Source organism: Mobula birostris, chromosome 13, assembly GCF_030028105.1.
Source record: "Mobula birostris isolate sMobBir1 chromosome 13, sMobBir1.hap1, whole genome shotgun sequence".
Taxonomy (NCBI): domain Eukaryota; kingdom Metazoa; phylum Chordata; class Chondrichthyes; order Myliobatiformes; family Myliobatidae; genus Mobula; species Mobula birostris.
Genome location: NC_092382.1, coordinates 28,262,899 through 28,277,849, shown reverse-complemented (window position 1 = coordinate 28,277,849; position 14,951 = coordinate 28,262,899). Strand labels below are relative to the sequence as shown.

General features: G+C 45.3%; 1 protein-coding gene across 1 annotated transcript in view; it reads right to left on the bottom strand.

The window, feature by feature from the left end:
* LOC140208626 (NACHT, LRR and PYD domains-containing protein 3-like) overlaps positions 1 to 13,976 on the bottom strand; it is a 51,998-nt gene extending 38,022 nt beyond the window's left edge. The window contains exons 1-4 of the mRNA XM_072277446.1: positions 13,834 to 13,976; positions 6,278 to 6,374; positions 2,424 to 2,855; positions 1,682 to 1,848 (exon numbers count right to left, since the gene is read on the bottom strand). Of these exons, the coding sequence (XP_072133547.1) occupies positions 1,682 to 1,848; positions 2,424 to 2,855; positions 6,278 to 6,287 (609 nt within the window). The 5' untranslated portion in view covers positions 6,288 to 6,374; positions 13,834 to 13,976. The remainder of the gene's footprint in view (positions 1 to 1,681; positions 1,849 to 2,423; positions 2,856 to 6,277; positions 6,375 to 13,833) is intronic.
* Between the last annotated feature and the right edge of the window lie 975 nt (positions 13,977 to 14,951).

Here is a 14,951-nt window from a genome sequence, read left to right as displayed (position 1 = left end):
ACTATGACTATGACTATGACTAGGAATAGATGAAGATTCTGGGAGTGATTCAGAAGGCACAGGTAGAGGTAGATAATCCCAAATATGAAGAATTATTCCAAAGGCAGGATGATCAACCGTGGCTGACGAGGAAGTCAATGCAGCACAAAAGCAAAGGAGAGGGTATAGAGTATAGCAAAACATAATGGAAAACAGAAGGACTGGGAGGCTTTTACTAACCAGCAGAAAGCAACGAAAAGCCGTAAGTAGAGAGAATATGAAATATGAAGGTAGGCTAGCTAATAATGTAAAATAGCTTACCAAATATATGTCCTTTCAGGACAACCTATTGATTTTTGATGTCATGCGATATCAGCTTTGTGCGTGGTAGTTCCTGTCTAACCAATCTGAATGTTGAACCAGGAAGTTACCGGGAAAGTTGATGAATGGAAGGAAGTGGGTGTTGTCTGAATGGACTTTAGCCCAGCATTTGACAAGGCACTGCAGAGGAGGGTGGGGACTCTTTGAATGACAGGTGATGCTCAGCCTGGTGAAATAAATGGGAGGTCAGATGATACAGACCTCAGACACATGATCTGGACACTGAATGAGCATTGCTGTGCCCGCAGAGAAAGTGGGATTTGGAGGATCGATCAGGCGGATTGATCCAAATTGCTATTCCAGTTTGAAGGAAAAGGGGTTGACTGGTGGGGAGCTGTCTCTGTGTCCACCCTCGCCTGGGTGATAGCTCCACCACAGAAGACCGGTCCCCCTGGTTAAAGTCACAGTCGGTGACTTGTGAAGCATTTCGGACGACGACGAGAAGATCGACTGCATCAGCTCACCTGAAGACTCAACTCTGTCTCTCTCTCTCTCCCCATCACTACTCAACTAAATACCACGAACTGAACTGAACTGAACTTTACTCAACATCGTAAGACCGTATCTTTTTACCCCTAGACTTAAAGAAACTTGGTTTTTCATACATATATATTCCACACTTACTTTAATATATAATCATTGCTAACCTGTGTGATTTATTTACTTTGATATTACTGTATTGCGTAGTAACTAATAAATATTATTAGTGTATAGCAATACGAGACTCCAAAGTGGTTTCCATTTCTGTTGGTTTCTTTATCCCTGTCATGGGGTACGTGACAATAGGCAGTTTCAGTAGACCAGCATGGAATAGATGGGCCAAAGAGCCTGTTTCTGTGCTGTACTTTCCTATGACGATGACATGTCAGCCACTCATTGTTCAGGAACTCAGACGGAGACTAGACCAGCTGTGGTTAGCAGATTTCCCTCCCTCAAGTACCACAGTGAAGTCAGTTGGCCCAATTTACAATCTGACAGTTTAATATTCATCCTGGATTAATGAGCTGAGCTGAATTTGACTGACGGTCCCGATAAGACGTGAAATTAGTTTTAGACTGAATGTCTGTTCAACAGTCCAGATATGCAGCCACTGCTCGTGTATCACACTGATAAATACAGCAGGTGTGAGAGGAAAAGGTGACACTGAACCTGTAGTTCCCAGTGCTCCCCACCTTAACAGCTGAAACCAGATCTGCTGGAGACCATCAGAGATCAACATCTCCATTGCCACGTAGAACTCCTAGAACGTGCAGGAGATGAATATTAATCAATATTCCCTCTGATACCAGCAGTTCGGTGACAATATACTAAATACACTCACCTCATTTTCTTCTCTACTGAAATGTCCCTCCTTTGTCAACATCCAACCGAGTCTCTCAACCTTTTCTTCAATCGCTTGTTTAAGTCTGTCTCTGTAGAACTTTGTCAGCTGGTACAGTCGATATTCCTCCCCCTGTGCCAGGAGGTCAGAGATTGTAAACTCTGACTCTGCAAATATAAAAAGTGAATGTAGTCACAAACTCAAATATCACCTGTCTCCACCGCTCTCACCCAACCCAACAAACCAGTCATGTCAACAACCTCAGTGTTCACCTGCCTTCATCTGGAAACATGGATTTTATCCTAATCTCTGACACTGGACTAAAACCGAACCATCAATGCGCTAGACATGACGTTACCAGAAGGACCACATTTACTAGAAACCTGTTTCTCCCACCGTCCCACCCACTCACCCATCGCAGTTTAAGATGGGCAATAAATGTTGGGACTGCCAATGATAGTCGCTTCCCAGAGATACTCTCTCCATCCTGGTGAATACGTTTCCCACAACTGTTATCCTGGAAATACTCTCTTATCCGGATAGCTGCGTTTCCTCCGATACACATCCTGGATATCATCAGAACAGGTAGTACATTTCCTGTAGTGCGGTAACGGGTGCCCCACTACACCACATGTACCACATCCACACATTTCCCCTCTCTGACCAACCCTCCAACAAGGAATCACATTTACCCTCCTCCCTGCCACATTCTGCGAAAACATTACCCTCATATTTCACTCACCCACTCCCTGTTGGGGACTTGACAATTCCGTGTTTAATGAGCTTCTGAGCTGACAGACAGTCGTCTCACTTGTACCGGTTCCAGGGTCCTGCTCAGTGTCTCTGACGTCACTGTCTCTGGGCTGACAGACAGTCGCCTCACTTGTGCTGGTTCCAGGGTCCTGCTCAGTGTCTCTGATGTCACTGTCTCTGGGCTGACAGACAGTCGCCTCACTTGTGCTGGTTCCAGGGTCCTGCTCAGTGTCTCTGACGTCACTGTCTCTGGGCTGAATTTGCTCCACTTCCGCTGCGGCCGGACCGCATTCCATTGGGACATTGCTCTGAATCTGTCCCTGCTTTGGTACCTTGCTTCCCGTGTCCCGATCATCTTCCCTCAATGAGTTGCCTGGTAAAAACCTCTTGAGTACTTTCCGTACCTGATTTAATTTCCCACCTGAAGTAAATGAGCAATAGCAGGTTTAGAGTGATTTATACTCGAACAAGGATTCACAATGAGTGTCTGCAATGGAGCCGAGACTCCGGCTGACCAGATTTGGAGTGGGACTGTGCTGGTCAATGTGAACCACACTTCCTGCTAGGTGACCATCACAATAAGCCGGTGTCTGGACACATCCACTCCCAGGAAAAAACTGGATAGACACAGTAATACTGATCACCGACTACGCATTAGTTGAACACACTGATAACCAGCGGTTATTAATGGAACAGCATCAGGTGATACGGGGAATTATCACTGGGATTATCTTTCATAAACATAAATCTCCCTGGGTCACAAACTGTCCAGTCACCTGTGTCACTCACAAACAATCCACTGGATTACTCATGGTCCGATCCTCTAGATCACACGTTCTCCGTTTGCTTTGTCTTACATTGTCTTGTCCCCTGGGTCACAGACTGACCATTGCCTTGATGCCTGGGTCCCATCCCGTCACCTGGAGGATGATTGTCATGTAACAACTATACAAGTCATTGGCAAAGGGAGCGTCTTGGCGTGCAGTTCTCGTAGCTAAACTTAAAGTCTCACCGAGAGAGCTTTGCGTTCATTTGCGGTTGCTGATCTATAGGATGGATGTGATTCAGCTGGAAAGACTGTCGAGGAGATTGACAAGTACGTTACTGAATGGAGCTGCTTGGTTTTTGTGTTATATGTTTCGGCTGGGACAGTTTGCCCTGGATCAGGGGAGCTTGAAGGGTGACCTTACACACGTACATAAAGTAATCAGGGGTGCAGAGAGGGTGGATAGTCATAATATGTTTCCCAGGTTAGGGGAGTCTGAGACTCGAGGGCAGAAATTTAAAAGGGACTGAAGGGGCATTTTTTCACGTGGCGGGTGATGAGTATAAATTGCATGCAGTCAGAGGAGGCTGTAAACACAAATAAAAGGATTCATTTCCAGGCTGTAATCTCTGTTTTATTCCACCTGGAATCACAGAGTTGAGCACAATCACAATGCCCACCGGAGACAGAGACAGTTGGTCACTGGTTATACCGGGTCTCCCATCAGAGGCACTGGGAATTTAAATTCAGGTAGCAGATCATCTCAAGAGGGAAATATTGAGAACTCACTTTCACCATTTGGCCACAGACCAGACATGGATTGGGATATTAAAACAAAATCAGAATCAGGTTTATTATGACCGGCATGTGATGTGAAATTTGTTAACTTAGCAGCAGCAGCTCAATGCAATAGATAATCTAGCAGAGAAAAAAATAATACTGAATAAAAAAAATAAACAAGTAAACCAATTACGAATATTAAATAGATTTTTTAAAAACTTGCAAAAACAGAAAGACTGTATATTAAAAAAATCTAAGGTAGTGTCCAGAGATTTAATGTCCATTTAGGAATCGGAGGTAGAGGGGAAGAAGCTGTTCCTGAATCGCTGAGTGTGTGCCTTCAAGCTTCTGTACCTGCTTTCTGATGGTAACGGTGAGAAAATGGCATGCCCTGGGTGCTGAAGGTCCTGCATAATGGACGCTGCCTTTCTAAGACACTGCTCCCTGAAGATGTCCTGGGTACTTTGTAGATTCATACCCAAGATGGAGCTGACCAGATTTACAACTTCCTGCAGCTTCTTTCGGTCCTGTGCAGTAGCCCCTCCATACCAGACAGTGATACACCAAACCAGACCACAAGTTTATCTAAAATGAAGCGTCTCCTGATCCTCAGCCATTTCCAAGGCTGGCAATGCTCTCGGCTCGGTTACAGAAAACAGAGTTCGGAAAATTCCCCTCATCTACTTTGTGCATCGAGGGGGGAGTTGATAGCTGCCCTGCCAAAACCTGAAATGTTGAATTATCACACAATCTCTGAAATCCTGGAAATGCTCTTATTACCTGTTTCTGAATTTTATAAATAAAAGTTGGAGATGTCTTTCACCTCTAAACAGGCCGATGTGCAACAAACCCTGAACCTGGACTTTTACGTAACAAACAACACCGCCGTCACATTCCTGTTTGTGTTTCACTCTCAACCTGCTGATTCAGGGTCTCCGGCTCCTTTCACTCAGGTGGAGCTTTGCCTGGTGAACGAAGTCATTCGACCATTACTGGTGTCAGGTCCCTGCACTGGGACTGTTGGACTGATCGATTACACAAAGCTGCTTTACCAGTGGGATCAATGACACTTTTCTCTGCCCTGTTAGCACCTGTGTAAGTTTCTTCATCTGAACAATTAACCATATAACAATTACAGCACGGAAACAGGCCATCTCGGCCCTTCTGGTCCATGCCGAACTCTTACTCTCACCTAGTCCCACCGACCTGCACTCAGCCCATAACCCTCCATTCCTTTCCTGTCCATATAGCTGTCCAATTTATTTTAAACAACAACATCGAACCTGCCTCAACCACTTCTGCTGGAAGCTCGTTCCACACAGCTACCATTCTCTGAGTAAAGAAGTTCCCCCTCATGTTACCCCTAAACTTCTGCCCTTTAACTCTCAACTCATGTCTTCTTGTTTGAATCTCCCCTATTCTCAATGGAAAAAGCCTATCCACATCAACTCTATAAATCCCCCTCATAATTGTAAACACCTTCATCAAGTCCCCCCTCAACCTTCTACGCTCCAAAGACTAAAGACCTAACTTGTTCAACCTTTCTCTGTAACTTAGGAGATGAAACCCAGGCGACATTTTAGTAAACCTCCTCTGTACTCTCTGAACTTTATTGACATCTTTCGTATAATTCGGTGACCCGAACTGTACATAATACTCCAAATTTGGCCTAACCAATGCCTTATACAATTTCAACATTACATCCCAACTCCTATACTCAATGCTGTGATTAATAAAGGCCAGCATACCAAAAGCCTTCTTCACCACCCTATCCACATGAGATTCCACCTTCAGGGAACTATGCACCATTATTCCTAGATCACTCTGTTCTACTGAATTCTTCAATGCCCTACCATTTACCATGTATGTCCTATTTTGATTAGTCCTACCAAAATGTAGCACCTCACATTTTTCAGCATTAAACTCCATCTGACATCTTTCAGCCCAGTCTTATAACTGGCCTAAGTCTCACTGCAAGCTTTGAAAATGTACTTCATTATCCACAATGCCATCTATCTTAGTATCATTTGCATACTTACTAATCCAATTTACCACCTCATCATCCAGATCATTAATATATATGACAAACAACACTTGACCCACTACCAATCCCTGAGGCACACCGCTACACACCGTCCTCCAATCTGACACACAGTTATCCACCACTACTCTCTGGCATCTCCCATCCAGCCACTGCTGAATCCATTTTACTATTTCGATATTAATGCCTAACGATTGAACCTTCGATGTGCAGCTACAGGGCAGAAGTTTAATGATAAAGATCCCAGTGAACATACCTGTAGCCATTCTGATTCTGACTGACGATTGTTGATTGTTGTCGTCTTGTTTACACTTTGGTCGCGGTGCAGGACAGCTCCACCTGCTGGTGATGCCCTGAATTACACAACAAGCAGACAGTGAGTCAGAGAGAGTACGAGTCTTTGCAAAATGTGACCGTATCACCACCCTGTGTATCAGAGCAGCAGTTTGCTTAGGGAACAAACATTCCCTGTTAAAATCAACTCCCACACCATGTCTGTATGTCTGTCCAGTGATATCTGGCAAATCTTATTGATAGAGTCACAGAGCAACAGAGCACAGACACAGACCCTTCAGCCCAATGAGACAATGCTGACCACAGTGCCCACAGAGATGGTCCCAATTTCCTGTGTCGGGCCCATTTCACTCCTGGCCTCTTCACTCCATCTACACATCCCAACTGCTATCATCACAATCACTGTCTATCTCATTGGTAACTCTGCAGCAATGCATTCATTAAGCACCTCGCCTATCACCACATCCTCCAGGCACGTTTCCACCTTTGCTCCTGAATAGTCCTACGCTCAGTCTATTCATCCTCCTCTTCTTTTCCCACATGTAGAACGCCTTCGGCTTTCCTTCGTCCTGCTTCTCAAGGACTTCTCAAGTTCCTTCGACCTCTAAGTCACTTCTTAAGCTCCTTCCAGGCTACGTTATAATTCTCTGGAGCCTTGCTTGGATGTTGCTTCCTAAACCTAAATAATGCTTCCTTTTCCCTCTTGCTTAAATGTTCTCATCTCTTGTAACCACAGTTTGTTTATATAAACATTGTTTCACTGTGGGTGGAACAAATCTACCCCGAACTGCATATAAGTGTTCTTGAAACAACCTTCACATTTCCATTGTGTGTTTCCCGTTGAAAATGTTTTCCCAATTTACACTCCAAAGTTGCTCCAAATACCATTGTAACTATCCATCCACTAATTAAATACTGTCTTGTAGGGTCTGCTACTATCCTTGTCCATGACCATGATAAAAGTTGGGGTGTTGTGGTCACTGTCTCAAAAGGGTCACCCATTGTGACATCAGTCACCTGACCAGCATCATTGCCTCATACTAGATACAGTACGGTAACTCCTCGAGTGAGCCCATCCACATACTGTGTCAAGAATCCTTCCTGGACACACAACACATTCTGCCCCATTGACACATTTTGGAGCGAGGAGGTGGAATCAACATCAGGAAAGTTGAGGTCAACAGTGATAACAACCTTGTTGCTTTTGCACCTTTCCCAAAGCTGCCAAGTTATCTGCTCTCATTATCCCCGTGGCTTTGGGGGAGGCCTATAGAATACTCCCAGAATGATAGCCCCCTTCCCGTTTCTGACTTTCACCCACATTGATGTCCTCTGTGTATGTCGCTGTGATACCATCCCTAATTAGTACAGAGAGTTCTCCCCCATTCACCACCCCCCCCCCGCCCATATGTATTATGAAACAACTAAAACCTGGAGCATCAAACACCAATCCTGCCCTTGTAACAGTCACGTCTGTGTAATGGTGATAACATGCCATCCATTGCTCGGATTTCCAGAAACTGCAGATTTTCTCTTTTTTTTTTGATAGGTCATCATTCAGTCATGGTATAAGATACAAGTCGTAATACATAGTAGAATTAGGTAATACGGTCATTCTAGTCTGCTCCATAATCAATCATGAAGGATTATTTTTCCAACACTGTATTATTGCTTCCCTGCTATAATATTCAACCCATTTAGCAATCCAGAACATGAATATACCTAACAATAGCCTCCACCACCCTCTGTGGCATCAAATTCCACAGATTACCAACATTTGGCTGAAGTAAATGCTCTCACGTCAGTTTTAAAGTGAAGCTTCTTTATTCTGAGCCAGCACTCTCAGATCCCAGACTCTCCATCTAATCAAGACACCCTCTCCATTCCCACTGCATCCAGACTTGCTGTTATTCAGTTGTTGTAAATAATCACCCCCGCCCTAACTTCCACCCCCCCCCCCCACACCAAACCCCAACCACCATCCCTCTGAACCCCACTAAACACAGGCCCAGGGCCAGCAAATGCTCCACATGCATAATGCTTATTCCTCAGATTATTCTTGTGAACCTTGTTATCAACAGCTGTACTGAATACATTTCCGGGGAAAACAGGACAATTGGTACCAGGATAATGTCCTGGGAAAAGCTGTGCCTTCTTGACTCTTCTGTCAACTCTCACAAAATGTTCCAGGGTGAATGTAATACAGATAAACTGGAATCACTAGAAACGCTCAGCGGGTAAGGAACACTTGTGGGGAAAGGAAAAAAAAGTTAGCAATTCAGTTTCCTAACCTTTCGTCAGAATGGATTCAAACATCATCCAGTTTTTAGTGGAAAATCTTAGGTTGTTCTCCATGGAGTGGTAGGGACTGAGGGAAGATCAGATAGAGGTTTATAAGATTATGAAAGACATAGATAGAGTAGACGGGGAGCATCTTTTCGCTGGTTAGAAATGTCTAATACCAGAGGACATGCAATGACGGTGTGAGGGAGTAGTTGCAAAGGAAATGTGAGGGTAAGTTGTTCTACTCAGGGAGGTGTAGGTGCCTGGAATCCGCTGTCTGTTATGGTGGTGGAAGCAAACACATTGGAGGCTTTTAAGAGATGTTTAGATAGGCACATGGGTGTGAGGAAGATTGAGAGAATATGGACATTGTGTACGTAGGCGTCATTATTTTTTTGGGGGGGGGGGTTGATTTACTTTTTATCTGGTTTGGCACACCATTGTGGCCGATGCACCTGTTCCTGTGATGCACTGTTCCATTTTCTGTTCTATCTTCAGCATCTTGAGTTTCTCTTTGACCCCCACTGGCAGATAGACAGGTGACAGTGAGGGGGGATTTCGAAATGTGAATTGAATTCTGAAACCCTGGTCTATTTCTACTGGGGCAAACACAAAACAGCGTATTTAATCACAGCCTCTCCCTGCGAGGGATGGAATGGAAACTCATTCTCTGCTTTGCTTCAGAACTTCAGAACCAAACATCTGAGCTCAGAACAGAAATAAGGAAACTGGTATGAAATCTATGGAATTGAGGGAATCAAGTAGTGAGATCATGGAAACTGTAGAGATTGAAAAGGAGGAGGTGCTTGCTGTCTTGAGGAAAATTAAAGTGGATAAATTCTCGGGATCTGACAGAGTGTTCCCTCGGACCTTGAAGGAGACTAGTGTTGAAATTGCGGGGGCCCTGGCAGAAATATTTAAAATGTTGCTGTCTACGGGTGAAGTGCCGGAGGATTGGAGAGTGGCTCATGTTGTTCCGTTGTTTAAAAAAGGATCAAAAAGTAATCCGGGAAATTATAGACCGGTGAGTTTAACGTCAGTAGTAGGTAAGTTATTGGAGGGAGTACTAAGAGACAGAATCTGCAAGCATTTGGATAGACAGGGGCTTATTAGGGAGAGTCAACATGGCTTTGTGCGTGGTAGGTCATGTTTGACCAATCTGTTGGAGTTTTTCAAGGAGGTTACCCGGAAAGTGGATGAAGGGAAGGCAGTGCATATTGTCTACATGGACTTCAGTAAGGCCTTTGACAAGGTCCCGCATGGGAGGTTAGTTAGGAAAATTCAGTCGCTAGGTATACATGGAGAGGTGGTAAATTGGATTAGACATTGGCTCGATGGAAGAAGCCAGAGAGTGGTGGTAGAGAATTGCTTCTCTGAGTGGAGGCCTGTGACTAGTGGTGTGCCACAGGGATCAGTGCTGGGTCCATTGTTATTTGTCATCTATATCAATGATCTGGATGATAATGTGGTAAACTGGATCAGCAAGTTTGCTGATGATACAAAGATTGGAGGTGTAGTAGACAGTGAGGAAGGTTTTCAGAGCCTGCAGAGGGACTTGGACCAGCTGGAAAAATGGGCTGAAAAATGGCAGATGGAGTTTAATACTGACAAGTGTGAGGTATTGCATGTTGGAAGGACAAACCAACGTAGAACATACAGGGTTAATGGTAAGGCACTGAGGAGTGCAGTGGAACGGAGGGATCTGGGAATACAGATACAAAATTCCCTAAAAGTGTCGTCACAGGTAGATAGGGTCGTAAAGAGAGCTTTTGGTACATTGGCCTTTATTAATCGAAGTATTGAGTATAAGAGCTGGAATGTTATGATGAGGTTGTATAAGGCATTGGTGAGGCTGAATCTGGAGCATTGTGTTCAGTTTTGGTCACCAAATTACAGGAAGGATATAAATAAGGTTGAAAGAGTGCAGAGAAGGTCTACAAGGATGTTGCTGGGACTTGAGAAACTCAGTTACAGAGAAAGTTTGAATAGGTTAGGACTTTATTCCCTGGAGTGTAGAAGAATGAGGGGAGATTTGATAGAGGTATATAAAATTATGATGGGTATAGATAGAGTGAATGCAAGCAGGCTTTTTCCACTGAGGCAAGGGGAGAAAGAAAACAGAGGACATGGGTTAAGGGTGAGGGGGGAAAAGTTTAAAGGGAACATTAGGGGGGGCTTCTTCACACAGAGAGTAGTGGGAGTATGGAATGAGCTGCCAGACGAGGTGGTAAATGCGGGTTCTTTTTTAACATTTAAGCATAAATTGGACAGATACATGGATGGGGGGGTGTATGGAGGGATATGGTCCGTGTGCAGGTCAGTGGGACTAGGCAGAAAATGGTTCGGCACAGCCAAGAAGGGCCAAAGGGCCTGTTTCTGTGCTGTAGTTTCTATGGTTCTATGGTACTCGCTCAACATCTCATAAACCCGGACAACCTGATCCCCTGATTCATTTTATCTGGGTGAAAACATGTGTGATATCCCAGAATCCAACCTCAGAGGGTCACAGCCCACACCGAGAGCCTCGCACATCTTTTCCACATCTCACACTGAGAATCTCATGTTACCAATATCCAGCCCCTGGAGACGTCTGCTTCACTGCGGAAGGAGGAACATCCAGCCACATCTGTAAAAGCACCAACGTAGACCGAAGCCCAAACACTGCCAGTTCCATATTCCTGGAGCCCCCATCTCAAGATTGTATCTCAAGCACCAACTCTCCCAGAGCTCTTTGCTGCCGGTAATATGCGGCAGTGTCTCAGCTAATGCCAGTTCAATCTTCTTGCTGCGTGGGATCTCACCCAGTACAGCTGGCTGCCATGTTTCCTGCAGTGTAGCAGGAACAAAATGTAAAATTATAAAGTACATCAGACTACATCTCTGAAAGGACAAATGGTGGAAGACACAGTTTCAGAACTGAGACTGTCCAAGGTGCTGCCGATCTGCTGAGCATTTCCAGTATTTTCTCCTCCTTACTTTAAATTTCCTGCAACTGTAGTATTTTCTCCCTCTTCATTTTAATGCACAGATGGTAACTGATTGTAAAATATCAACAACACCCTAAACTGTAAATGCCACCCCACCCCAACCCATTTGTTAGTTCCTCAGTTCATCCTGACCCTGGTGTAATACATCCCATACAGTCAATGCTCACAGCATCCTTTCCTCCCACTGTCACTCTGTTACATTTGCTCCTGAGGCCACTGTCTCTACGCTGAGAGGCGGTGACCACAGAGCGATAAAAAGTACAACACTTGCTGCAGCTCTGACGGGCCGTTACCCTGGAAACGGAGGAAGTGGCTCACCGAAAATAACCGAAAAAGGAAATAACAAACTCAACATCAGATGCTCTGAGCTCTATTATTACAAAGATTAACACTGCAGCCATTTTGTAACGGGGAAACTAAAATTGAAATGGCTGTTTTTACGCTGCCACCTGCTGTGTTCAATTAAACCTCTGGTAGCTCCAGCTATCAAAAAAACAATCCTGGAAAAGATGCAAAACAAAACTTCACAATGAAGACAAAGTTTAGAAGAGAGTTTGCTGAAATATATCATTGCAGCAATGGGATACAGACTGGACAGAGATTGAACAAGATGGTTGATATATATCATCGCGGCATTGGGACGCAGGCTGGACAGAGATTGAACAGTGGGTTGATATATATCATTCAGTTGGTGGGATTCAGACTGGACAGAGGTTGAACCAGATGGGCAGGGAATAAGCAGATGGAACCCGGTGGGAGAAGGAATCAAGTGCGCTCTCCGATGGTCGTCCAGTAATACACAGATACTGAAATAATAGTACACACTACTAGATAACAGATTCCAATATAACAAAGCCAGAACAAACAATAGCCCTGGAGGAACGTTGTTTCGTTTTTACTGTGTACTGCCCCAGCAGCTTATGGTCGAAATGACAATAAACATGACTTGACTTGACTTGAATAAGAAGTTCGGTATATGTCGTTTTCCACTCTACAAGCTTCATCAGTGCTCCGGAGAAAGTATCCCATCCCGCTACCGCACAGCTTAATACAACTACTGTCTACTGCTATTTCTTTAACCGAATGAAGTAGCGGAGAACCGTGGACACAGCTGAGCACATCATAGAAACCAACCTCCCCTCCATGGACTCAGTCTACACTTCCCACTGCCTCAGTAAGTCAGCCAACATAATGAAAGATCCCCGGAACCGTAAACATTCTCACTTCTCACCCTCCCTCGGGTCGAAGATTATAGGGAACAGAAACATACCACCAGTTTCAAGGACAGTTTGTATTCTGCTGTTATAAGCGAACTGAATGTTCTCCAGCGTGGTGAGTGGACTCCTGACCTCACAGTCTAAATCGATGTGACCTTGAACCACATACCTATCAGCACTGCACTTTCTCTGTAACCAGAATGAGTTGTTACACTCAGGTATTGTTTTGCCTCAATGTACTGCTGTAATGTATTGATCTATGTCGATGATAACGAAGACACGATTTTCACTCTACCTCGGTACATGTAAAAAAAATAAAGACTCCCCAATTTAACCGTGCTCCTTTGGAAATTCTGCAGGCAGCGTACACACTTCTGAGAAGCCCAGATAGATGAAAAAGACTTAATTCTCGCATTAATAGGCTCATATATCGGGAAACACTGTCAGCATTTCGGCAAGTCGTAGTCATGGAAAGAAGATGTAAATAAACTTCCCAGTCCCCCGAGAGGACGTGAGAGATCCGGATCTCACTGTCCTGTCTGAACGGGGGAAAATGAAACTATTCATACACGTGGAGCATTGTCCCGAGGGTGCGATTACTCTGTTTAACCCTTGTGTCTGCAAGAACACAACAGGCCGAACGGCTGCTTCTACTGTGCTGGAAATATGCAAAATAACTATCGATCCAGGTGAAGTTTGGATCCGATACGGGGCCGGGTCATGGAGGTAAAGTTCCCCAACTACAACCGGACCGATGGGTTTAGTCCCGGCATCACCACCTCATCCCGCACCTGGGACCAGTGCAACAGGGGCTGAGCGGCGGCTCAACTCAGGCGGCTCGGTGTGAAGGTTCCAAAACCCGGACCGACCCGGGCAGGATATGTCCATGAAGCGGGAGGAGCCCTGCAGTTCCGAGAAGTTAACGGGACTCTCTGAACAACATCAGGTCGTCCCCCTTGGGATCTGCCTCAGTACTCACCGATGGTAAATTGCCCCTGTCGTTCAACCGAGTGACCGGCCTCAGTACTCACCGGTGGGAACTTGATTTATTTGCCCCGCAGACAGCAATCCGTCCACCGACTCCCCGCCGACGATCCGTTTCAACAGAGAAAGGAAAGAAAACCAGCGTCCATCCGAGGACTGTGAGGGCGGGACGGGGCGGGGCCTCGGAAGCGAAAACCCCGCAGATGCTGCAGATCTGCGCTTGAAATGGGAGCGAGAAACTAGATCACGTGACGAGTGCAGTGTCTCCCACTTGAACCGGTGACTCTGCTCCTCGCCCCACACCCACTGCCCGACCCACCTGCCACATTTTACACATTATTTCTTATTTACACCAGCTACATTTTTAATTTTTCCCTTAGTACCTTCGCTGTCCCCTTAGCTCATTATCCCCTTGTGTTGGGCACTTGGCCAAGTGGTTAAGGAGTTCATTTAGTGATCTCAAGGTCGCTAGTTCGAGCCTCAGCTGTGGCAACATGTTTGTGTCCTTGAGCAAGGCACTTAATCACACAGTGCTCTCGTGTCTGTGCGAGGAGTGGCGCCCCACACAGATTTCGAATCTGCGCCTTGTAAGGCATGAAAATGCCCGAAGCAGGCCTCTGAGTCGACGTCCCCCCTTAGCTCCACCTCCCTGTTCTCAGAGTTAGCAGTTCGATTCCCACACCGATCCGATACACAACTCCCACTCCAACAGGAATTGTGCAGGTTCAATTCAAATCTCTTCTATGTTTATAAACACTAATTTCTATTCACATTCCTCACTGGGCAGAAACACTGAAACATCAAATGAGAAACAGCAGGAGGTGGCCATTCAGCCTGTCTAACCATCAACAAGATGACGACTGCTCTCCCATCTCAGCCCCTTGTTTCTGCCCCGATCCTCATTTCCTCGATCCCTTCGGTCTCCACAAATCTGTCGACCTCTTTTTTTATGGGAAGACGATCACTGATCTTCATCGTCCTCCAGGAATCAGTCTGGTGAATCTCTAAAACAAATACTCTCTAAGTTCTTTGTTAATCGTTCATAGAATTAAATTCCTTCTTCTGCAGCCCCGTGCTGCCCCCACCACTCTATTCCCACCCCCGTCACTATTTCCAACTTCCCACTTCCCGCCTCACCTGGATCCACTTCTCACACCCCAGCTCT